The sequence below is a fragment of the Periophthalmus magnuspinnatus genome, chromosome 4, assembly GCF_009829125.3.
Source record: "Periophthalmus magnuspinnatus isolate fPerMag1 chromosome 4, fPerMag1.2.pri, whole genome shotgun sequence".
NCBI classification, from domain to species: domain Eukaryota; kingdom Metazoa; phylum Chordata; class Actinopteri; order Gobiiformes; family Gobiidae; genus Periophthalmus; species Periophthalmus magnuspinnatus.
Genome location: NC_047129.1, coordinates 11,027,882 through 11,052,234, shown reverse-complemented (window position 1 = coordinate 11,052,234; position 24,353 = coordinate 11,027,882). Strand labels below are relative to the sequence as shown.

The following is a 24,353-nucleotide window of genomic DNA, read 5'->3' as shown; positions in this document are numbered from 1 at the left end:
TTAAGATGATCTTAATGATAACAAAAATAAAACACTTCAGACACAACAGTGATCATAATACGCTTGTGAGTAATAGGCCTATTGTTAAATATGCAGTGACAGTGTTTTATGTGCCTCTGCCAACTGCATATGAGTCTCCATGGGCTCACAGTTTATTTCATTATAAACATGTGTTTATTTTTCTGTATACAGTTCTACATTTTGCAATAGACACACCATGAAAACTGAAGCCTAGTTGCAACAGTTTTAATTTATCTACAACAATTTGAAGAATAAAGGCAATATTTGGCAGTAATAATGATAATTATTATCTGATGTTGGGGAGCTACTATTGTAGCCACAGCTGCCCTGGAGTAGACTGAAGGAAGTGAGGCTGCCAATCCATGCTATCGGCCCCTCTGATCACTACCAGTCATTCACATACCACGTACTCCCAGAGGTCCCTATCCCAGTCCTAACTAGACCCAATTCTGCTTATTGTCCAAGATAACACAAGAAAATAACAAGTTTGGGGTGAGGAAACTGGGTCCATTATGACCTTGGGTAAAGGTCAAAATGCTCATACAAACAAATCACTGCAACATACAACAAATAAATTGACATGTACAAACAACTGTTTTCCATAGCTTTATTTAAATTTCTTTGGATAACAATCACTCACACAACAACCAATAAGGGTTGACCACACAATGCACTATAGTCTAATAAAGCTTTAGCACAGAGCCACGTCACCAGGTCTGAAGGACAGACTATACAAGGCCTTGGTCCGGCTTCAGTAACGCTCCAATGATTTAGATGTACACTGAGGCAAGGGGGGCTCACACGCCACCACACCACAAGCACTTCCAGCTGTTTTGTGTTAGAAATGTGTTTTCAATGTGCAGAAGACTCTAGGGACCAAAGTTCATTATGGGATAACCATGACCACGCCCCACTAAAGCATGCCACCTTTCCCCAGCCTCAGCTTGGCTCATGAGTCTCACAATCATTACCAGGTGAGTCTGGTCCCCCTTTGGGCCCGACCAGGGCTGCGGTGTTCACTGACGTCTGCTCCAAGCTCAGCTGCAACACTGTACAGGAAACACTCAGCACAAATGAGCCACGAGTATCAGCACAGGAAGAGGCAGTGCTTTGAAGTGGGGCTGGGTCAGTATCTCCGGCTTTGGCTGTGTTACTCTTAATCATTACAAGAGTGCCTTAAAAGATCTGTCGAGGCATCTGGCTTATGTTTGGAATATGAGAGCATTTTTGTGGTAGGTACTACCGACAAAGAAAGCACCAAAATAGCACATTCAGACCTAGTCATGTACACATTTAATGTAAAATAAAACATATAAAAATATTCTAGCATAGGCTCACATCCTTCAGGAACATGGAGCATGTCTCATGCCTTTAACAGTATTTCTGGCTCATAGTGGCAAGCATCCATGATTGCACATCAAAGTAGTGCAGAAAATTCCAACTAAAAGCAGATGTTTCAAATAAATTAAAGATTAAAGCCGCTTTCTTCAATTTTTTTTTTTTTTTTTTTTGTAAAAAAGAACTAAATCTAAAGAATAGCAATATAATTAGTGGTATATTTTTGTATTAATGTGTAAGTTAAGCTATCACGCATGTGATACACCAGTCCACAGGAAAAGAAAGCTGATAGAATATATCTGGAAAATGTGTACCTCTGTGGTTGAAAATTGTAAAAAAAAAAATCAATAGCAATACATTTCCACACAACACACACAGTACACTCAACATAATACCATCCAAACCGCTTTCAAACTAAACCCATCAGTACTAAAGAAAACCTTATGAAGCACTAAACCTGACTGCAGATGTGTCAAACGTCACATCATGTATTTCAACATGTATTTGATTACTGCAAATGTAGAGATGGATCAGACCCTCCTAATGACAGCACATCAGAATGCTTTAAGTCTGCCTTTGAAGCTTATAAACGTTTGAGGCCTTTCCACTGGGACATACAGCAGAAAATGGGCATTATTACTATCTCTGTAAAGCACAAAAGTAAAAACAATAAAACAAAAATGTAAAACTACATTCATCAAAAAGGCATCAATAATACTTGACAAACTGAAAGTTTCACTGTTTTTGATTATAAGACTTGTGAAATGCAGGGCAAAGTGTCTACCAGGATTAACTCAGAGAGAGGGTCTCAGCAGTGGAGGTGGTGTGTATCTTTGAGCCATGGTAACTTTCTCTTAAATAACCAATAGGATCTGCAGAAGCCAGGCCAGTCAATGGATTTCCAACCAAATTAAGCTTATTGATATTTTGGAATTTTTTGAATAAAATTTCATCTTTGGGAGGAAGAAGGAGACATTCTGTGTAGTCTTTGGATATCCTTGTCTCTTAGTCCAGTGGTTTGAGATGGGTGAGTGGTTCACATAAAGAACCAGACCAAAGAGCTGGAGCCTGAGAACACTGGGCTTGTCCACCATGTCCACAGGTTCCTCCAGACTCTCACATGGCGTGTTGTGTGGTCTGCTCCTTCTGCCCTACACAGGACCAGAGTTCGGGTGATAGTTGTAATGGTTGCCGTGCTCCGAGTCTGCGATTTGCAGGCTGGGTTTCCTCTCCAGTTCCTCGCTCTCCGCTGTGGTCTGGGTGCAATGACGCGGCGGGCGTTTCTTGAAGAAGTCTGACACAAAGTGCACCTGCAGAGGAGTTAATGAGGAGAGTGTTGGTCATTGGGCAGTTGTGAACATGTAAGGGATACAGAGGAGGTGAGTGCTGGAAACTGTGATTGCATATGTCTGTGCAGGCCTGTGCACAGCTGTTAACTAACACACTTCTGAAGGGAACACACAGTTTGCAGCCAGTCTACTATGGGCAATAAAAAAGATGCCCAAGAGAGGCTGTAATTTCACAAAGGACTGCAAGGCCAAAGGCACAGACTCACAATTAATCATAGACACCCAAATGGTTGGCCACTCAAGAATTGGCTGGTGCTGACAGAGGTGGAATCAAAACAGGGAAATGGTCCAACTAAGCAGACGCCCAGCTGCCTCACAAGACTAGACTTTTCCTGGGTCTGCCAGGGCTGTGTGTGGCTCTAAGGCTAAAACAATTCCTTCGACTAACCACAACTATTAAAATAATTAATAACAATGATTGAAATAATCGTCACCTAATTTAGTAATGAAATACTTGTTATCTGGGTTATATTCAGACTCCAAAACCTGCCATTTGCTGAGAGACAAGGTTTGTAGGGTTTTGATGAAAACCCCTTTTTTCTGAAAGTATACTCAAAATATGTTTATGCTGCATCACTTAAGCTATAGCTCAAACCTTATGCAATCTAATTACTAATTGAGTAATTGAAAAAAAATAGTGACATTATTCAATTAGCAAAATAACCATTAGTAACATTCACAGCTTATTTGCTAATTGTATAAAATGACTTAATCAGATATAATGTTTATCATTGATTGATTTATTCATTTTTTCTTGAGCTTTGGGTACCTACATTGAGCACAGCCACCAGTGCTCCTTGCAGCAGTCCCACCAGCACGTCGCTCCAATGGTGCTTGTAATCAGAAACGCGAGTGTAGCCCACATACACAGCAAAGGCCACCAGGAAGAACTGGATGGTTGGTCTGAGAAGTCTGGCCCACTTAGCAGCAAGTCTGGCCTGCACATAAAGCTATAGGGGCAAGAAGGCAGTAAAATAAATCAGGGTGGTAGAAGAAAGAAAGACTCAAGAGGTTTTTAAATCAACACTATACATGCAAAAGTGCTCTCTGGTCTCACAGCGTGGTAACAAAATAAGGTTACAATGCACAAGCCAACACACATTTGGATGGAACTCAAAACTACCCTTTATTTACAGTATATAGTAAACACATAACTAAACAGCTTTTCAGACAGCTTTATTGTCTCCCTCCATGTTAGTCTCAGCCTTGGCTTTTAACATAGAGGAACACAGCCAAAATACAGCTGTAAATTGGGCTGCAGACAGAAACAGACAACGGAACAAGGTGATTTTTTTCTACATTCCTATATATAAGTCTAAAGGCATAAAATGCGCTCATCCACAGTGAGCTTTGGGTTCTACACAGGTAACTATTAAGGCTGCTTCATTTCACTAAATATTTACATTGACATCACAGAAAGACTTCTCTGATATTTGCTCTACAAAAAGATTAGTTAGCACAGTGTTGTATTTTTAACTCACCGCCAAGAAAAGCATGCAGTACATGCCAAATGACGAATGCCCCGAGTAAAAGGACAAACTGCAGAAACAGATAAACAAAAGAAATCCATTACTGTAATTCCGATGTCTGTTGGGAAAACTATTTTTAAACAATTTTTTTAGCAGGGGTATGAAAGTAAAAGGTGTAAACAAATGGTAAAAGATCTACTAAAATGTATTTGATTAGTACCTGGACTCTGTAACGTCCTGTGGCCTCCCAGTGCAGTTCTCTGCTTCAATGTAGCTCGTGCAGACTTTGGGCGCACACACGCTCATGAAGTTTGGCCTTGGGCGGCCGATAGTGTACTTGGCCAAGTCTGTGAGAGACTGACTTACAGCTCCTCCAAACAGAAAGGTCCCCACAACCTTGTAAAGAGCGACTACGTACTGGTTGAAATTGGAATTTGAGTGTATTTTCTTGCTGTAGACTAAAAAGGCTTCACCAGATGAGATCTAAGAAGAGGTGAAAATTATTAAAAAGTATTAAGTGTATTATATGCCGAACAAGCATAACTACTCTACATAAAACACAGGGATTACTATAACATTCATTTTAACTGGTTTCTTGACTGTAGATGTAGACCAGGACCACCTAAATGTTCAAAACCTTGCCAAATAATCTTGCCATTTTCCCACAAATAATGACTAATGAAAAATGTGTACCTGCTGATTAAACAACTCAAAATGTATAAAAGGATACTTTTGAATCAGCACATTGCTTTAAGTGTGTGGAGCCTGATTTGCATAAGCCACCAATGATGTTCGCAGATAACAACTCATGTGACACGCAAGGAAAGATCAGTAAGGCATTATTTATACACATTATGCGCTAATAAACAGATGCTTTTATGGATGTTTATGTTGTAATGGCATCTAGTTGTACCCCATCTAAGTATGCTGTCACTGTTATATTGACTCTTTCTTATGACCAATAACAGCAGTAGCTCTCTGCCATGCTCAGAATCTCCAGGTCATTTTAACCTGTTCTGGTGGTACCGGATTTGTCTTAATAGCTGACAATAACAAGTGGTTTAATAATAAATCTGAAATATTCCGTTTTTCTGTTAAAATGTCAAGTAATGCTATATCGGCCAGTGTATGCTAAGCAGTGGTGTTGAGTGGAGCTTACTATGATGACGGTGCAGGAGATGGTGACAGCGGCCAGCATGCCATGTGTGATGGTGTCAGGTTTGAGGGGGTACTTGATGCTCTCGTCGTCACAGTAGATACGTCTGTGATAAGGCTTGGACACAATCGTCATGACAATGAAGGGGAGAGCCGCTGTAAAACACACAAGTTTACATAAAGTTAACATTGCATTAATAGATTTGCATTCTGTAGTGGCAGTTTAAATTTTACATTTAAATTATACTTTTATCATGCACTTCGAATGATAAGACACAGTCTGAAGAGCAGACCTCAACACACAGATAAGTTCATGTATAAGGTTTATGAACTTCATGTATGAAAATAAACATAATAAAATCCCTCAATATTTGCAGACAATGTGGACACGGGGAAAAGTATATATATGGTAATTTAAAGGGGGCATGTGTGTTCAATAGACTGTACTTAAGAACTACTCCACAGGAACACTTATTTATCATCAAGCATGAACAAGTAGTCCTAGAGAAATGTTATTGTCTGATTTGTTAATGTTCTACATACTGATCATGTATATTTTATGAGTATACCATACATAATTTAAAGTATGATTTATAAATTGACCAAAGAATACAGAAATGAAACAAAAAAAATGAAAATAAAGGTAGAACCAATAAAGGCCTCTCAGTCTGCCACTTTTCACACTACAGTGAAATGAACAAATATGTTTTAATTTCTGTTCTGAGACATGACATCATGTCCTGATTTAAGATAGATTTTTAGCAGAGAGGCTAGCCAGTTTGGGTTTGAGCTGTCAGACTTTGAATGCCAACACTATAATGATGAAACAACCCACAGGGACAAAAATGTAGTGGTGGTTAAATGTTGGGTCAGAAATGCACAGCACGGGATAACAAAATAAACAGCAGAGAAGTGTATTTAGACATAGAAGGGTACAAGCACACTAAATCACACATAAGTGAGAGACATAAGAGTCTAGACTTTTATGTGGCATAGAATAAGCTAATAGATTTAGGTTTTACTATGTACTTGAGAACACCACAGATCTGAAAGATGTGGCAGCTTTGGTAGACTAAATAACCACACAAGGTTATCTGGGGGCAAAATATGTCCAGAACATCAAAAATACCCAACTAGTTTGTATGTTTACATCCTAGAACTGATACTCTAAATCAAGCATTATGCAATTTGTGCTTCTTCAAAATAATATTATACCAGTATACATAAATGTCCGAAATTTGTTTCTTACTGTACTGTACTATTCAGGCCCTTAATAACACTACTGCTTCTACTGCTACCACGAATACAGCTACAACCACTATGATTACTGCTACTACAGCTAAGGTCTAGGTGGGTCAACGTAAAAGAGCATTGACTCCAAGAGCAGTGCACTTGGGCCAGTGTGAACAGTCTCACTCTGGAATGCAGTAAACGGACAGTCCAAGAGCGGTCGAAACGGGACTCGGAGTGGCTCCACGTACACTCGAGTACGAGTACAGTGTGAATGCAGCTGACCTCGGCCGACTTATGCAGTCGACTGTGAGAGTAATAGCGCTTGGAATGGGGCAAAATATATATTCACATATATTTCAGCAAATATGCACTGCAGAGCTGCTGTTTCACACATTCGTCTGGCAATTTGCGCAGATGAGCCTTCACCTGTCTGCCTGTTGTTCCAAAATCTTTTTCTCTTCTGCCAAGACGTCTCCTCCACATAGTCATCACGATGTATTCAGCCCCAGGTGATACTGCGTATAGGGGAACCAAGCATCATAGAAATAAGTTTGGCATTGAGCTGATGGACTCTCACGTGCCTCATGGTGTGTGTTTGGGGTGAATGATGCGGTGTGTGTGAACAAGGCTCACCCAAAAGTAAAGTAAATAAAATTAAATAGTGCACATTGGGGTCTGTCCACAGACCTGAGACTCAACTAGAACAAGCCCCTGAACTAAACCTTTACTTACCAGGCTAAACCAGGACTATAACAGGACCAAACCAAGTCTATATCAGAATTAAACTGGGCTCAAACCAGAACCACATACCAGTCCGAACGCACCCTAAGAGCATGGTCAAACCCAGTACATTCTGTTTCAGAACAGTTACACCAATGTAAACAAAACAAAACCATACAAAAATCCTTGACATTCCAATGAAATAGGAAATCAGCCATCATCACTGATGAGTGACTTCATTTTTTTTTTATTTTTACAGTTGTATAGACGCCCATAAAAATGCACTTCCTCTCCACCCTGCTTCTTCTTTGGTTCCTTGAGTGTCTTGGGCCCACTTCAGTGCCACGCAGTCACATAAAAATGTCAGGAAAGCAGCACTCTGGACTCACCACTGGTATTATGTTTCTGTGTAAATGATTGGTGTGCCGCTCCCATTCTCTCAGAGCTGGAGCTGACATAATTTCAGAAGAGTTTCCACCAAAGACTGACTGATGAGAGAGCAGGAATCTACACCATTGAAGACCGAGACAGAAGGAAAATATACAAGAGGATGTGGATCAAGATTCAGTGGAATTCATACCCCACCCAGGTGAACGGCACTGTAAAATTTAAGCAAAACCAAGCCTACAGAGTGAAACATGTTAAATTTCACCCAATCACACACCAGTGTATGCAGAGACAGAGGATGGGGTGGGGTAAGTGTCTTGCTCAAGAAAACAACAGCAGTATGTGCCTGTGGCAGGTGGGATTGAACCTCCAACCTGTGGGTCAGTAAACGTGAGCGTTCGTCGATGAGCAGAATTCAAACTGCCCACCTTTGGTTCAAGGTAAACTAACACTCTACCAACCACTGCCTGGTACTTGGTGCCTGCCCGCGTCAAGCTGTCCAGTAATAAAAATAAATAACTGAAACAAAATAAGCAAAACAATCACCAACAACACAACAGTATTCAAACAGCAAGTGTAGTGGCATGGGTGACAATGCTGTTGTCATGATGAGAGGAGTAGAGGTGTGGTTGTACAGCAAGCAGTGTCCTCAGGACACACATAAGGAGCCATCACAAAAGACAAGGAGGCTTTTTGTTTAGAAAAGAATACACAATAGTGCTGACAGGACTGGCCTAGCACCACACATTGTAACACTACCCTGGTATGACAACATTAGGGAACATGTAACATGTTCTCACAATGATGCCAATCCCAGACCAATAACTGAGTCTTCTGGTTTAGGTCAGTTAAGATCAGTTAAAAGCCACTCAAATTAACTCTCTACAATCACTAAATTATAGAACTTAGTACAAAACCTTTAACTTCAAGTTATATCAAATCCCACTCCTCCAATGCCCAGTTTAGTTTAAACAAAAACAAAGTATGTTTATCTTATCAGTTTGTGGACCACAGCAGCTGATCACCAGATGCTTCACCATGGCATTTTCACATGACGAACCTTTGAGCGCCACATGACCACAAATACTGTTGGATCAGTTATTACTGTAATTTTCCACACAATTAGTGCTGAACTCAGTTTGTTTCAATCACTGCTGTTTCTGTTTTTTCCTCTCAGCCTTTCCAGAGGAACACACTGGTATGGGTGTGGTATTTAACTGGCATATTTTGTATTTGTGGTGACAAAAAATAAAAATAAAATTAAAAGCTGCACACAAACACTGAACAAAAAAAGCTGTTTGTCATTATCATTTCACAAAAAATCAACAAGAGGAAACATCTCAGCAAAGGCACCAATCACTTCTCAACTTACAAAGTTAAAATACAGTTCCAATACCTGTGGATTCAGTCTATAAAATTCTCTTTTTCAGGGCTAAAGGTCACACACCTTTTAGACTGCATCAAATTCTACTGAGAACTAAACACATATGAAATGTTTACAAAACTTTATAATACACAATTATTGAAATATTTCTAGATAAACGCATTTAGTCCAGGTGAAATTTACAATGTCAATGTGATTTAAAAACATAATATTCTCAGAAAGTTTGTATTGGCCAATGTGAAAACAAACCATCCATTTTAGCTGTGTGGTGGCTAGAGCTACAATTACTGCAGAGAGAGACAGACATGGGGGACTGATCTGTTTCCACTCCACATATGACATCAGCCAACTCAAACTCGGCTGCAACGTGGAGCATTTAGTACAATAACAGCTCAATGTTTAGAACCAAAACAAACAAACTGGAAAAGAAAACAGGACTAAAGGAAACATTGATGGAAGACATAATAGTAGAACTAACGATTCCATAAGATTAAGTATGTTTGTGGACATAGAGTGCCATGGTAAATGCTGCCTTCAATTCCCACAAAGAAAGTTCAATAAGGCATGACAATAAATAGAAAAAGTGTGCCAATTTAGGAAATGAATGCGTTTAAAATGACACAATTATTAAAACAAAATTTGAGAAAGAAGAGACAAACCTATAGATAAAACAAAATCAACAGTAATGAAACTATGCAAGAAGAGCTAATACCGTGCATCATTGTTTGAGGACTGTATATGAGGATAAACAAAGTCTCTTGAAGCAGACAGCACATATGCTACACTGCAGAGGCAGAAATAACCCCTCAGCAGACAAACTGGGTCTGCAAAAGACCACGAGACAAGCCCGCAGCCCGCTCTGACTCTGCTCCAAAACTCAGACACACAACACTGTTTGACTAGAGCTAAGGTCAATGTCCATGTTATAGAGAGTCAAGAATTACGATGCAGGAGCAAAAACATATACAGTATATAACAGGAACATGCTGGTTATGTGGAGTGTGGTATGGTGCAATGGGGTATTCATTTCTAACACATAACATGTTTAGATCACCTTGTTACCTTTTATTGCTCTGAAAATACCATATTTGTCAAAAACAAGGCATTCAAATGTTAACTTTCAGTTTTGTTTTGACGCTCTGATTCTTCCCTCACTTTGCTCTCCCTTTAGAGTGCCATCACAACAAAATCAGTGTACATCCCACTAATGAAACTACTACAGCTTCGCATCAGCTTTGTAAAGTTGTAGTGTATTGTTATACATCATGCTTTTGTATATTTATGAAAAGCGGACGTGCAGAAGCATGGATGGTGCAGGCTTGTGGGCGTCTTGGAAAGGTTCGTACTGCCCACTATAAGGAAGATGTGAATAGTCACCGGGAGAGATTGCAAGATTACTTAAACATGCATAGATGACATATGAAACCTCTTCAGGCATGTTTTTGACAAGGGAACAACATTAACTAATACCCGCTCTTTAAGTTATTTTGCACCTGCTGATCATTGAAATGTCCCTCACTAAATAATAAAGCTGCTCATTTCATTCTCAATAGACAAAACATGCAATCAAAGTTGTAGAGGTTTTGAAACATGTAAAGAAATAATGTTTTAACATCAAATGGTCCATCATTACATTGTTTTAATACTGTGTGACATGGCTATAGTAGATTATAACCAGAATAGAAAATCAGGATGACGTCACAGTCCTCTAATACAGAACCTTTCCATCTCCATTCTACAAGAAAGTCCTTACTGGTTTTGACTGTATAGGGCAAATGTATAAGTGCCATCCATTATAGGCTTAATGCTCAGATACTCTACTGACAGAGACAGCAGTGTATATGGAGCTTCCTCATTCCTTCCACAAGTTCCCATTCCCCACAGTTTTCCATTAGTCTGCTCTTCCCAAACAAAGTCATTCATTCAAGCTTCTGCCTGTCATTCTCTTCATCCTCCTACAGACTTCTTCTTTTGTAAATATAGATGCCTTAATGGTGTGCTGCTTTATTTAGCCAACACATGCAATTATACAGAAGTCTACGCACCACAATCACACACTAGGCCTGAAAGCGTTCACTCCGCCTGGCTAGTCCTTGGCCTATTTCACACTGTTTCTGTATCTATTTGCAACAGAAAACGCCTTGCCTCCTATCGGGTCCATTATTGAAGCACGTTAGTAAATCCCTTGATAGTTTTAGCAGCCAACACCTACTTAGTCTTTAACCCTGCTACACCTGTGCGTGCAATAATTGTGCTGGATGGTAAAAACACACAGGCTGCATATTTGTGTAGCGTGCTGTGTCGTGTGAATGTCTGTGAATGTGTGATGTAAAGTGCATGCCGTGGCCCAAAGCTGCCCTGGTCCCTCTCAAACTTTCCTGTGGGGTCACACTTGGAACAGCTCAGCCTACTTCTAATTTCTTCCACTTTCTGACATGTTTCCCAGCTCCCAAAAAATCACTTTGAATGTTATTTAGGGCTACTCGTATGGCTGCAAATATAACTAATATAGCATCATTTTGTCAAAGTCTTTTTAATAATGAGAAAAATTAAGCAAAAACCTTCAAATGTAGCAACTGACCTCAGGACCTGGTGTATTTTCTGCAAACTAAACAATATGAGAGGCATGTACATTTCATTCAATTTATAGTTATTTATAAACACTTTAGTTGAGTTCTGACTTTGCACAGGTTGCTATGGCGGCAAGGGTGGGTCAAATGCACAATGGGGATCAATGAAGTATACCTTAACCTGACTTATTTTATCAATATAAATGGGGGCTTGTAAAAAGTGGGGCATATGCCAATCTGCTATGTTAAAACAATTAAAAATCCCCATTTTACCCCCAGTCAACAATATACAAATTTTAAGAAACGTAAAAACAGTGAGCCCTGCCTATAAGAATGACAGTCTCAGCCCAAGCCACACTGACTCATGTGGAAGGTATGTGCTGAACTTACAAGCACCACCAGCCGCTGGAATTCTAATTCACAAAGAAACACCCAACTTCACCACTCACACCAAATCTGTAGCCGTGACCCATTCTTTATTTCTAATCCCACTGTTTCAGCGCGTCCATCATTCATGCATTCTTAGGTCCAAGTGAGGCAGAACGAGAAGGTGAGGGGCTGAGTGGATGAAGCAAATCTACTTCTTTTTATGAATGCACCTTTAAAATATTATACCTTATTTTTGACTTTTTTAATGGACACATCTTTAATTCGTTCAGCTCTGTTTCACTGCTCTACTTTGAACCAGGAGGTCTCTTTTACTTTTGGCAACTCTTGATCCGGCTTTTCTTGATCATGTGAGTGCTCAAATTTGAATTCTTTGAATTGAATAATGTGTTTTCTACATTATGACCTAGATGTAGGAGTGGGCAATATGCCAAGGACAAATGAATGATTCATTTGATGTTCATTTGACTGGAATTAAAATACTGCAGCCATTAACAGGTAACTATAGCAATTTGCTACTTTTGAGAATTGTCACACCACTGCAACCGGTTAAATCCAACTGTTACTCACTCAGAGCATGACAGAGGCTGACCAATACAAGGACTGATTGAGGATAAAAATCTGTGTTTGAGTAGAGAGCTGCATTAAACAGAGGCACTGATGCACAATAATCACAAAAAAGCATATTGTTACTAACCTTGCAAAACAAGATGGATTCTCGCGATATTTGTTCACAAACTCACGAGAATCCATTTCACCATCCAATAGCGTCCAACAGGTGGATGGTGCACCAATCAGAGAGCATCATTGAGGTTTTGTGCGTCAAAGGTGAAGTGCTCAAGCTCAAGAACCAAAACAAACATGGCAACACTCACAGACATACTTCGGCCTATTTTTGCATCAATAAGTACTATTTTGTTTGTGAAAAACGTTTAGAGGGTAAGAACTTTGTGCATTTGTGGACAGGGAAGATGTCTGTACTTTTCTCTTAACTGGATGTAACAAAAGACTTGTTCTGCTGTTGTGACCAATCAGATTCAAATAATCAACATAACGTTCCACGCTTTCCGATCACTTTCATTTCATTTATCCCAGATTGATAATGTGTAGAACTCAATTCAAAGTGACACATATATCAATCTGATGTGAGCAATAAGATTCTATTATTGACTTTTCAGTTATTCATTTAGTTCACAACAATTTGTGTGCACAGATAATAATTTTTTGAAACACAAATAATATTGTGATAAACAGTAATGTTGGGTTCAAGGCTAAAGCGTGACAATCACAGTTATCACGATCATAATGTATATTTTTTTATTATTATTATAATTTTAAATAAAAAACTGGCAGCTATAATACACAATCCAACATTTTCCTAAAGAAACCAAGACAAATTTGAGTGAAATCTTATTCTTTTTATGACATGTAGGAGCGTTAATGATGAGATTGTTTATGAGATTGTGTGCCCTAAGAGAGTTGTGTAAGTCGTTTCCAGGATAGCGCTCTCTGGAGGGAAACTATCCCATTAAACATGTTCAGGGCCTTTGTGAGAAAACCAGACAAACAGTCTTCCCAGATCTGGTACAACAGAATGTGCTCCCTGGAGACTCTGCAGCAGTGCTCACATCACAAACCATCTCTGCTGCTTGTTACTGCCAAAGACAATGCTATTTAGATGTCAAAATATAATGGTATATTGAAAATGCAAGAGTTGGCTAAAATAGCATAGAGTCACATTTACCCTATTTTTGAATGTTGACATGCTTAAGTTTCATCACTACAGACTGTCCTGTCACAATTAAGCAGCCTATATGATGGTGATGTGAATTCTCTCTATAATATGTTTCCAGAACACTTTCTAATCTCAGCCCTAAAAATATTAAAATGTAAGTGGGATTTAATGACCTCTAGTGGTAAATGATTCAAAATAAGCTTTCTATTTGTATTAAGTTCTTACACTCAAATTTACAGCAATCTAAATTATCAAGACTAACCATGGAGTTACTTATTGCATGAAGGACATAGAAACAAGAGAATTTTAAACAGAATATAAAAGCTTTTGATTTTTATGCAAGCTAAAATGATAAAAAAAAAAAAAAATCTGTGACACGTGCATGAAGCCTTGTGATAGGGTGAATAGAAGAGAGTGTGTACAACTACATCACGTATGTTTCATTGCTATTCATATTTCTTTTCTAACTCTGACTCAGCCTTTAAATACAAATACAAACAAGAGCACAGAAAGGTTAACAGGTGCCTTAAAGGTGCACTGTCAACTGCCAACACCCAGTTGTTTACTATTAAAGGAGGAAGACATTTTAGAAGAAATAAAACTGGTAAAACCCTCAAATAACTGCAGCTTAATTATCTATAATGTAAGATACCACTTAATGGGATTTTAAAAAGCTCATAACTTTATGTCAGCGGGAAGTATATTTTCCTGTCGTTAAATGTGTAATTATAAGCTGGGATGTGGTGTGATTGCATTTCTGAGTTGACCTCACATAAGGCTGGGGCTGACCTGATAATAATGTGTGGGTAAACGTGGGTGGCACACAGGAAGGGTGAGGCCAGGGGAGAGATGGAGCCATAGGGGCAATAACCCAGAGACCAAAGCCCAGTCTGATCCCTGACTTGTGACACGCTGATGGTGAGGCTTATCGACTTCAGCACTCTGTAGATGAGACAGCCCACACAATGCAAAGCCCAGCAGATTTTAACATGCACAACTACAATTTGTTGTTGTAACAGTTTAGACAAGAGGCTTTACATTGGTAGGGGTGTTGTCATCATCTATAGTTGTCAATATTTAAAGACATGTGTAGAGCAATGTCTCAACACACTTGATCTTGCTCTGACCCCAACCAGACCTCCATTTAAAAATAGGTCAGGTGCAGATACAAACATTTGGGGAAGCAAACTAATGTTTAAATGAATTCAATATTTTATATTTAGGGCTTTGTTCCTATTTTTCTTGATTTTTTTAGGTTCTGGAAACTATCTGAGAAATGATTTAACTGTAGGCTTTAATGTATTGTGCTGTACTATCATATTGTCTAACCACATTGTTTTTAGGTAGAGAATTTTAACATCTGTCCAGGGACAGCAGATAAAAATAGCCTTTTGGCTAATTGTGATACATTTACAGTAATACTGATTGATCTACACTAACCTTGTGAAATAAATAAACAAATAAATGCATATTTTAAAACAAAGAGGTCTAATGAGAGGGATACAGCAACTCATGCCAGCAGTCCAATAACATTCCTGCAACTTATTGACAAATTAAGCCCTGGGCACAGACTAAACTATAGTCTACAAATGTAGACGATTAAATATAACTGAAGACTGAGTTTTATTAGCTGTAGAAATAAGTGAGGCACTATTGTTCAAAGACAGTCTAGAGGCAAGAAGAAGCAAGTTTAAGTGACCCGACAAATGTTTCCTCAAGTTCAAAATCATTTGGAATAGAGTCAATATTCAATGTATTTCAGAAAACAGAACTTTTTTTGTCAGGCTGTGAAGTTCTCTATTGCGTTGTGGAGAGCCAACATCACATTTGGCATTGGAACGATTTTACGCACGAATAAACATGGCGCAGGGAGCGAAGTGCTGTCACTAATGTCATTTGGCTGAGAAACATGTCACCCCTTGAAAAACACGACATCATGCTAACAACTCTGCAGAATGCTGAATACTGTACAGTGAGTGCTAAATGTAGTCTACTATCTTTGCCACAACTTACCCACTAAAACGCACAGGACGTCCACCACCACGTACAGTTTTCTTTTTCTCAACTCCTTCATCTTTGCGTGAGTAGACCTTTCAAAATTAAAAGAAATCTTCAAAAACTTCTTGTAGTGACTTCCATTGACGCTCTCTTGTTTTTAGAATAAAAAGGTGCAGGCTAAGCAAACAAGTTGATAACCTGCCTTACGAGTTTTTCTTCCGGGATTCTCCACTGGATACCTGTGGTAACATCGAGGACACAATAGACAACAGATTTTTCAGGACCGATTAGGCCAAAAAACACCCATTTTTCGCACACATGGACACGTTCAGATCATAACAGGATGGTCTTCCGATTCCACAGCGCAGAGGGAAACACAGCCCCTCTCTCTCTTTCTCACAGTGCTATGTCCCTCCTCTACACGAGCGAAATCCCTGCCCACTTTTTCTGTCAAAACTTCACATTCTCGGGATAAAAACCAGGACGATCTTGAAGTAAATCGCCATGTATTTTACTGTTATTACACCTGGATCATATTAAGTGCAACGCTCTTAACGATGGGAATGACTTTTTAAACTCCAGGATGCGCCTTTAATTCGCTTAGAGTAGACCACTCATTAGGGCTATTATTTAGTAGATTTACCTATACAGGCCACACAGTCACAATACACCGGTAATACTGTCTACTTTTATTCTTATCCGTAAAGCAGAGAACAGTCAATTTGATATCGTCATCTTTGCAGCTCACTTTTCATAAACACTGCTGCTCTAGAGACCTCTAGTGGCAACAGCCTGGGTTCGCAAAAACATTTCAGACAAGCTTCACAGAGACAAACCAGAGCAACCTGTGGAAACCATCTCAATGAAAACTTACAACTGTACACAATGACAAATTATTAGTTTGAGAAGCAGTTAGTTGAGAGAAACTGTGGACACACTTACAGAGGCCTACTAGTTGTAACGCGCAATGACATTAGAATAATGTAAAGTAGTGTTTATGCCAGGTTAAAAAAAGGTTAAAAAGGTTAAAAAAATTCATGTTATGCTTTTTGTAAAGGTAATTAGTATTGACCTGCACCGTAAGTAATCATTTTACATTTTGTTCATTGCAAAGCTTCTAAAACGGCTAAATAATAGAAATGGGACAGCTGACTTGAGGTTTGAAAAGCGGCTATATTTTAGTACCATGCATTTATCACCTAGAGCCTAAACAATCACAGCAAGTTACAGGGATGAGGGCAGAGATAAGAGTGAAAACAAGAATTTTATGAGCACCCAAGCCTCCAGTACAGCACAATACTGAATTACTAAAAACATGCATGAATCAGACCAGATTGTCATATTTTCATATATAATTTGAGGACAGAGATTGAATGGATGTCTGGAGCAGCCTACAGATGTATTTTTAGTTTTAGTTTTTAGGCCTATTAACAAGGAACCGATATATTGTGTATAGATGGTGTGAATTACATTAGAATTATTATTTTGTTATGTAAAAAAGACAATATCACAATGTAGTTAATTTATTGTATTTTTTTTTTTTTTACAAAATATAATAAGGATAACTGACATATGCCAAAGAACATCTCACATATGTGAACAAGAAAACAAACAAACAAAAAACATGTATTTCCTCATGAACTAATACTAAGAGTTTATGTAAACAGTCCAGCTCAATAGAATTTGCTTATAGCTGGGGTCACAGGAAGAGGCAGAGCCTCCGAAATGTTCACAAGCAAAAAATGTTTGGTTATGGATGTTGTTTTTGATATACATTGTATGTTTGTTAGACATACAATACATTTTATTGCAAAATCCTTAACCTCATAGAACCTGAGAAATGGTTGAAAATATTTGCTTTTAATGTTTCCCAATAAATATGTGTCAGAAAACAGTGCAGATTCAAAGGGTTGATTATGGAGTTGATGGCCATGGAGGCCAGTAGTAAGACTTCCAGTGACCAGGTTTTCTTCAGCGAAACTCCAACTGCCACAACACCTGATCGATCAACAACTAATGAGCATCGAGCAATATTTAAAACAAGAAGCACATACAACTTTTGTTCAATGAGTGTACCACCACCAGTATCTCAAGTTCACAGCAGTTTACATTTCCTGCTCATTTCTCTAATTATAATAATCATTAGCAATGCACAACAACCAGATAAAATAGATAATGTCTAGACAATCTTAACAGACTCAGGCATATTAACCAGGGTTAAGATTCATCAGATGGTTTGCCACTGGGACTTTTCTGGTCCATTCTTGTGCTGGTCTGGCTCCAAAAAAACTACAGACCTTTGGCTTTAATGAACACGAATGTTGTGAACAGTATCGCAGACTAGAGGTCAAACAGTACCAACAAAAATAGGTCCATAATCATTTAAAATGAATGTACTTCGAGTAGTAGTTTGAGTTTTAATGTCTATCCTTTAAAATGTGTTGGACAAACCGCACATGGTGTGTTTATGCCTCTTCACTGTGAGAGAAAGTGGTGATGCTGGACGGCATGCATGTTCAACAGGCTGCCAAAGTCGTGGTGGGACAGGGCCGCAGTAGACGAACGCTGAGGGCTGAATTCTACCTGGAAAGAAGCTCTAGCCCCTCCCTCATCAGGAGTACCACAGAGAAAGGCATCAGCTCCATGCATATGAAGCTGGTACAAACAGGGGCATGTTGGGTCGCCATAACAGGACGGAGGGCTTCCACTGTCCCACTGGAAGGAGGAGGAGGACTGATACTGTGGCAGGACCGGGGACAGGGAGCAGCTGTTTGAAAGAAGACCCTGTGGGAGGTCCATAGGTGGGACATGGCCTGGACTCCCAAACCGCCTCGGAGGATGACCGTCACTGCACAACTCCATCAGCCCAATGCTCAGGTCACCATCTAAACAGAGACAATCGGGATTAGAATACCATCTCAATATTACATTTGTACTATTTCACAGGAAAGTAACTATCAACATTAACAATGACTAAACTACATGATAAGAGATTATTGCATATGCTTCTTCTCTAATTAGTTTAAATGTTATTCATTTCTATGTTGCTGTCTATTGTTTACCTGCAGGCCCAGCCTGCTTTCAGTGGACCATTTCATGGCTTTAAAAGAAAGCGAGGAGTTCTTCTGCGCCGTGGCCGCCTCTCCTCCTCTGGATGTATTTCAAAAGCATGCATGGACACATACACACACGCACAAAACATATGTAAGTCAAACACAAGAATCTATGAAATGCAAAACAGGAATTACAAAACAAATTTTAAAAAAGAAACAAAAAATCAAATATGACATATTTCAAGCATACACACGTATGGAAACAGTACACACAACTTGAAACAATAAATGGCCATTTATCTGATGATGTTTGTGACACGGTGTACACTGTAAATGTATGGATGGATAGAGCAAACCCACAACCAGTTTAGCTTTAAAATCAACCATTATACTGACACTGCTACTATTTTCATTTAATTACTCCTCTACTCTAAAACATTTAGGAACAATTTCCTTGAAATGTTCTATTTAAACTAGGCCCATTATTTAACTAATTAAGTAGTAGTAATTAAAATGTATTTTAAGGACATAGCAGTAGCTCATTTTATTTTATGTAGCCTTAATGGACAATAGATCAATGCTACTAAAAAAGATGAGGTGGCCTTATGTTTATGCAATAATCATTAAAAGTGCAACAAATTATATTATATCTGAGAGAATATCATTTGCTATTCCTTTTACAAAAGGTAAAAAGTTAATCTGAAAACTACGACATTTCAATTTGTGGGCCTTCCATAGATTTTTGTGGGCTTTGTCATAAATTTAAAAATATTAATATCAACATTGGCAAATACTGCTTATGTTTGAGAGAAGTGTATATTATATGCCCATGGGTCCATGTGAAAACAACATTGCATGACAAAATCTAACTGTTGAAGGAAAGAATGGCGGAGAACATTGTGCGTCAAGGGTTGCTGGGAAGGTTGAGTGGTGGGAGGGGGCTGTGCTTGAGCACAGGAATAGTTCTGGCATTGCATTTGTCTTCAACAGTTTGATTTTTTGCCTATTGCTACACTATTTTTGTTTTTAATTGTATTTTGTGCTATACATTATAGATATTGATAAATATTTAAATGAGAAAAAAATACTGTTTATCATGCCTGACCAGTCAGTCCTTCCTACTTTCTGTTTGAATGCAGAAGGGTTTGAAACCAGACCATAAACAGCATTAAACAACTGTCCTTAGGATGTGCCAGTCACAGCCCCTAATTTGTAGCACATGTCTCTCAAATATGGAAGACATATCCTCTCAAATATTTTCATATAATTGAGAAATAGCTTCTTTTACCTTAGATCAGGAGTGTGCAAACTTTTTGACACACCGGCCACAATGGGTTCTAATATTTGACTGAGGTTCCGGGCCAAGAGATCATATATATATATATATATATATATATATATATATATATATATTCCACGGTCAACACGGTGCTACGGGTCATATGGCACCGGCAGCACTAGGACAATGGGTGTTGCTACGTATCTCTAAATAAAATAAAACCAAACAAATCTGTGATACTATACAGTATTCATCTTTTGTATACTTTACCGTGTTTGTCCCGGTCCAACTGGGGAGGTACCAGGGACTTCAGCTGCCCAGAGCCTAAAGAGCTGTCAGACAAGTCACTGCTTCTTGTCTCCAGTTCCACTACCTCCCCCTCGTTATCACCATCCTCCCTTTAATAGAAGACAAGGAGGACACAAATCACAAATCAAATACTAGAATCGTGTAGTCTGTACCAATTTAGTGTCTGCTATGGGTGGGGCAAATAGACTTTGAGTGGTACACAGCCTAGTGCAACTGTATATTTAAGACAACAAAAGTACAATATTAATTTAAACAAAATCAGAATAGCATCATGCCAAACATAATTATATGACACTGTGATCCCACTTGAAGGTGTGGTGGAGAGCAGGCTTTCCAGACTAAGATCCTCTGCATAAAATATACTAAGAATCTGAGCCTGGCTTGTCAGGTTAAGTACAACTATGGGGTTGGGATTCTCCCAGAAATAGTTCAAGGTGCCACACTATGTAGAAAACTTTCGGCAACATCTACCGCATTGACCTTGATCATGAGGGACATGATAAGGCTACAGCGGTGCACAAGGCTTTAGTTTTAAGGCATTTGCATAAAACTTGGTTTAGGCTGGCAGACCAGAGAACAAGGTCAGGCGGGATGTACAGAGGACGCAGTTAGGTATGCAGATATACCTTCTGGAGCCACAACCACAACGCTTGGATTGTGCGGTGCCGGCATCACCAATACTTACATAGCCTGCAGACTGTACTTCTTGCGGCTGAGCCGAGTGGCCTGTTGTGTAAAATACTCATGCCGGTCAGACTTCTTCCACATGTAGTAATAATGAACACACTCCCCTACAGAGCGTGTGCGTACCTTCACAGAAAAAAATATGTTGTACATTAATCTTTTGATGTTGTCTCACTTAATACATCATATTAAAATCAATCATATAAAATAGACCCACTTTATTGGCCTGGATCAGATGGAAGTTCTTCCCATAAGCTCGGTAGCCATGTTCAAAATTTCTACACTCCTCGTCACTCCAGCCACAGAACTCTTCTGTAGAAACAGAAAGGAAAGCACAATGACACAATGTTAATCTAATCTTTATGGTCATGTGCTTTATCAGCAAAATGCTGCTGGTAAAGAGAAACTGCTTACCACTTATTACTTTCACATTGAAACGTAATCGTCTTAGTGCCTCTTCTGCATTGAAGTTACATTTTACAAGTTCATATAGGGCCTGCGATTTTAGAGGGTTCAGAATTTACAGAATTCAATCAAAAATAATTATCATCAATAACGTATGCATTATAGCTTACCTGTTCATTGTCCCGCACACACTCTCCTGGTGTATCCGTCTCCTCTTGGCCATGTTGCTTTTGGGTTTTTAACAAGAACTCCTCTACCTCTTTCACTGGCAGAATACCTGGAGTCCAAAGCAACTGGTCTTCACAGTTCAATTCTGATCCAAACAGAAGAGTAATTTAACTGAACTCTACTCTAAACACAAACACAAATGATTGACAATTGATACTTGCCTCTTTCTGCATAGGTATATGAGCAGAGTGGGGGAATTTTTGCTTGATACATTGAGCCAACCATAATTGCCTGTAAATATAAAATACCTTTAAGAAAAATAAACCAAGCTTTCTGCAGGTTAATATTTACAATTAAAGTTGTGATCAGAGGAAGTATGAACTGTGCTAAACCTTATGTTCTTCATTAGAAGGAATAGAATCATCATCAGACTCCTCATCGGTGTCCTCATCCTCTAAAATGTCTTTGACACCACCTTCAAAAAGTATAGAAAATATACAGATCATTAACAAAAATATGTTGAAGGAAAATAATAAGAGCAGATCAGGCATGCCTATAGGTTCTTAGAACCTATATCACAAATCATAAAGTATCTTTACATTGTCTTTAAGAGGTCACTAATGCTTTCTACTGCAGTCACTCAAAGCATGAGAGACTGGCCAACAAGTAGAGTGGTCTTTGTTTTAAGCTTAAGGCTGCACACAATACACTGTTATTTTTTCCTGTGATATTGCCCAACCCTATCTTATGAACCCTATCTTGAATTATTTGTAATGTCCAGTTGTTGCTGTGTTACCCTGTGGAAGGCTGTGTTGATCCGAGGTATTCGAAGTGACTGAAGGGTCATCTCCTGACAGCTCCTCGTCCTCTTCCTCCGGAACAAAGCCCTGCAGCAGTGGCACCAAGTACAGTGTGAATCTAACCACAGCTGAATGAAACATCTGAATGGAGTGCGTGGCTCACCTTGTGAAGAGCTGTGTGTGGCAGGCTGGCAGCCAGGTGACATGACTCCTTCTCTGTGTATCTGTACAGAGCCAGTAGCTGCTCCAATGGCTCACTGGCCTGTAATCAAAGAAAAGGTAAATGTAATGTATGAGGAAAGAAAAAAGCCGCAACCACAACAAACAGATAGGTTAGTCCATATGTTGGTAGTGTTCCAGGTGTGGGAAAAACAAGGGAATATAAATCTGTACAAAATTATTTTGTGTATAAATATTGCACACACATACTACAGATGCATGCGTTTATACAGTTTGAAAATATATACTCGTTTTCGTACAGTGTGGGCCTGGGCTGCCATCTCCATGGGTGAGCGGAGCCCTCCTCTAAGGACTCACTGATCTTTGGCTGCTGTCTTTCATGTCTGCGCCTCTGATGGTCTTGGGATCAACCACAGGAGCCTCCCACTCACCTGAACACAAAACACACATATAAAACATATTTAACCTATATAGACATTCAGAATGTAAAACACAGAGTGCACTGCCTGTCTCTGCTCTGCACGTGCACACGTACTAACACAAACAACAAGATGAGCGTGGGGCCTGATCTCAGCTCATCTTATTACAGATCAGCTGACCGGTGACTTTGAACCGCCTATTTCAACTTGTGACACCAGCTGCTGTCGGCATTAAGCGAAACTGAGACTCCAAACAAACATTTAGAAGATTTAGTGAAAGAATGAGACAGCAGGGAGTGTGCCATCCAGTCTTACTGCCAGTAGGTATAGCTGCATCATTATAAGTACCTACTGTGTAAAACTTTTGTGAGGAGACTTAGAGACATAGATCCCCGTCATTTTTAGCGCACAAAAGAGAAGCCCAAATGTCTGAAGTTGTGCGTGGTGTGCAGGTCTGTGTGCCTGGGACTATGTGCCTGGGACCGTGTGCCTGGGACCGTGTGCCTGGGACCGTGTGCCTGGGACTGTGTGCCTGGGACTGTGTGCCTGACCAGGGGCGCTTTCCTGTGACTTGGTGCTGAACGCCTCTTCCTCTCCACGGCTCACAGCGAGAAGGAAATAACTCCTTCTGTGAGCTTCCCCCACACTCACGGAGTTTGAACAAACGTGTCTAACTTTTGAGTCAGTTGAGTAGTTGTCAGTTTAACACATATGAAATAGTTGATCAGCACTGTACTCGATCCCCGAGCTGCCTATTGTTCAGAGTGCGCTGTAGTATCAAAGCAGAGGGAATGGCTCTTTAAAGCGAAGAACGCGGAGAGGCGATCCGCCGGGGAGCTTCCATTACTCCCTCTACGACTCCGTCTTAAACCGCCCGCAGCTCTCTAACAGAGGACATCATCACACCGGTAAAACCACTGACACTTGAACAAACATTACAGGGTAGACAAAATGTTACATTTAGTCCCTCGTGAGCACATTTGTGTGATTAAAGCCTCGTTTTCGCTCACTTACCTCCGCCATTCCGTTTCTGCGTGCGCTGGCTATTGCCCGGATGTTGTAGGTCTACTCTTCTGCTGCACAGACACAGTCCACCCTGCAGCCTTCATACATTCACATATTTTCATTTACATATCATGGTTTAATCCACCCTTAAATATGCAGCATTTCTTTTTAAATAAAAAAAAGATAAACAAAGAAAAGAAAGAAAAAAATTAAGCGAGATCAGATTATAGTCTACGTTTCTCTGGCTGCTCTGTAGCGTTGGCAACTTGGTTTGTAACGCATAAACATATGACTATTTATTCAGT

General features: G+C 39.4%; 2 protein-coding genes across 2 annotated transcripts; both read right to left on the bottom strand.

Moving 5' to 3' along the window:
- Positions 1 to 611: 611 nt before the first annotated feature.
- On the bottom strand, positions 612 to 16,158 carry plpp2b (phospholipid phosphatase 2b). Its single transcript, XM_033964964.2, has 6 exons — positions 15,762 to 16,158; positions 5,337 to 5,488; positions 4,398 to 4,660; positions 4,190 to 4,247; positions 3,482 to 3,658; positions 612 to 2,669 (listed from the first exon to the last, which is right to left on the bottom strand). The coding sequence occupies exons 1-6, from the start codon at positions 15,820 to 15,822 to the stop codon at positions 2,511 to 2,513; spliced, it is 870 nt and encodes a 289-aa protein (XP_033820855.1). The 5' UTR covers positions 15,823 to 16,158; the 3' UTR covers positions 612 to 2,510.
- A 1,096-nt stretch (positions 16,159 to 17,254) lies between these two features.
- On the bottom strand, positions 17,255 to 24,125 carry mier2 (mesoderm induction early response 1, family member 2). The gene is made up of 13 exons (XM_033964947.2): positions 24,058 to 24,125; positions 22,924 to 23,055; positions 22,608 to 22,706; positions 22,441 to 22,531; positions 22,037 to 22,119; positions 21,866 to 21,935; positions 21,647 to 21,789; positions 21,486 to 21,567; positions 21,289 to 21,383; positions 21,073 to 21,197; positions 20,349 to 20,476; positions 18,809 to 18,896; positions 17,255 to 18,631 (listed from the first exon to the last, which is right to left on the bottom strand). The coding sequence occupies exons 2-12, from the start codon at positions 22,948 to 22,950 to the stop codon at positions 18,841 to 18,843; spliced, it is 999 nt and encodes a 332-aa protein (XP_033820838.1). The 5' UTR covers positions 22,951 to 23,055; positions 24,058 to 24,125; the 3' UTR covers positions 17,255 to 18,631; positions 18,809 to 18,840.
- Between the last annotated feature and the right edge of the window lie 228 nt (positions 24,126 to 24,353).

Coding starts and splice junctions, on each gene's coding strand:
- plpp2b (XM_033964964.2), bottom strand. CDS start 15,822: ATGAAGGAGTTGAGAAAAAGAAAACTGTACGTGGTGGTGGACGTCCTG. Junction 4,661..5,336: donor TCTCCTGCACCGTCATCATA/GTAAGCTCCACT, acceptor ACCTCTTCTTAG/ATCTCATCTGGTGAAGCCTT. Junction 4,248..4,397: donor CAGGACGTTACAGAGTCCAG/GTACTAATCAAA, acceptor CTGTTTCTGCAG/TTTGTCCTTTTACTCGGGGC.
- mier2 (XM_033964947.2), bottom strand. CDS start 22,950: ATGGAGATGGCAGCCCAGGCCCACACT. Junction 22,532..22,607: donor CACACACAGCTCTTCACAAG/GTGAGCCACGCA, acceptor CCACTGCTGCAG/GGCTTTGTTCCGGAGGAAGA. Junction 21,568..21,646: donor GTGTGCGGGACAATGAACAG/GTAAGCTATAAT, acceptor CTAAAATCGCAG/GCCCTATATGAACTTGTAAA.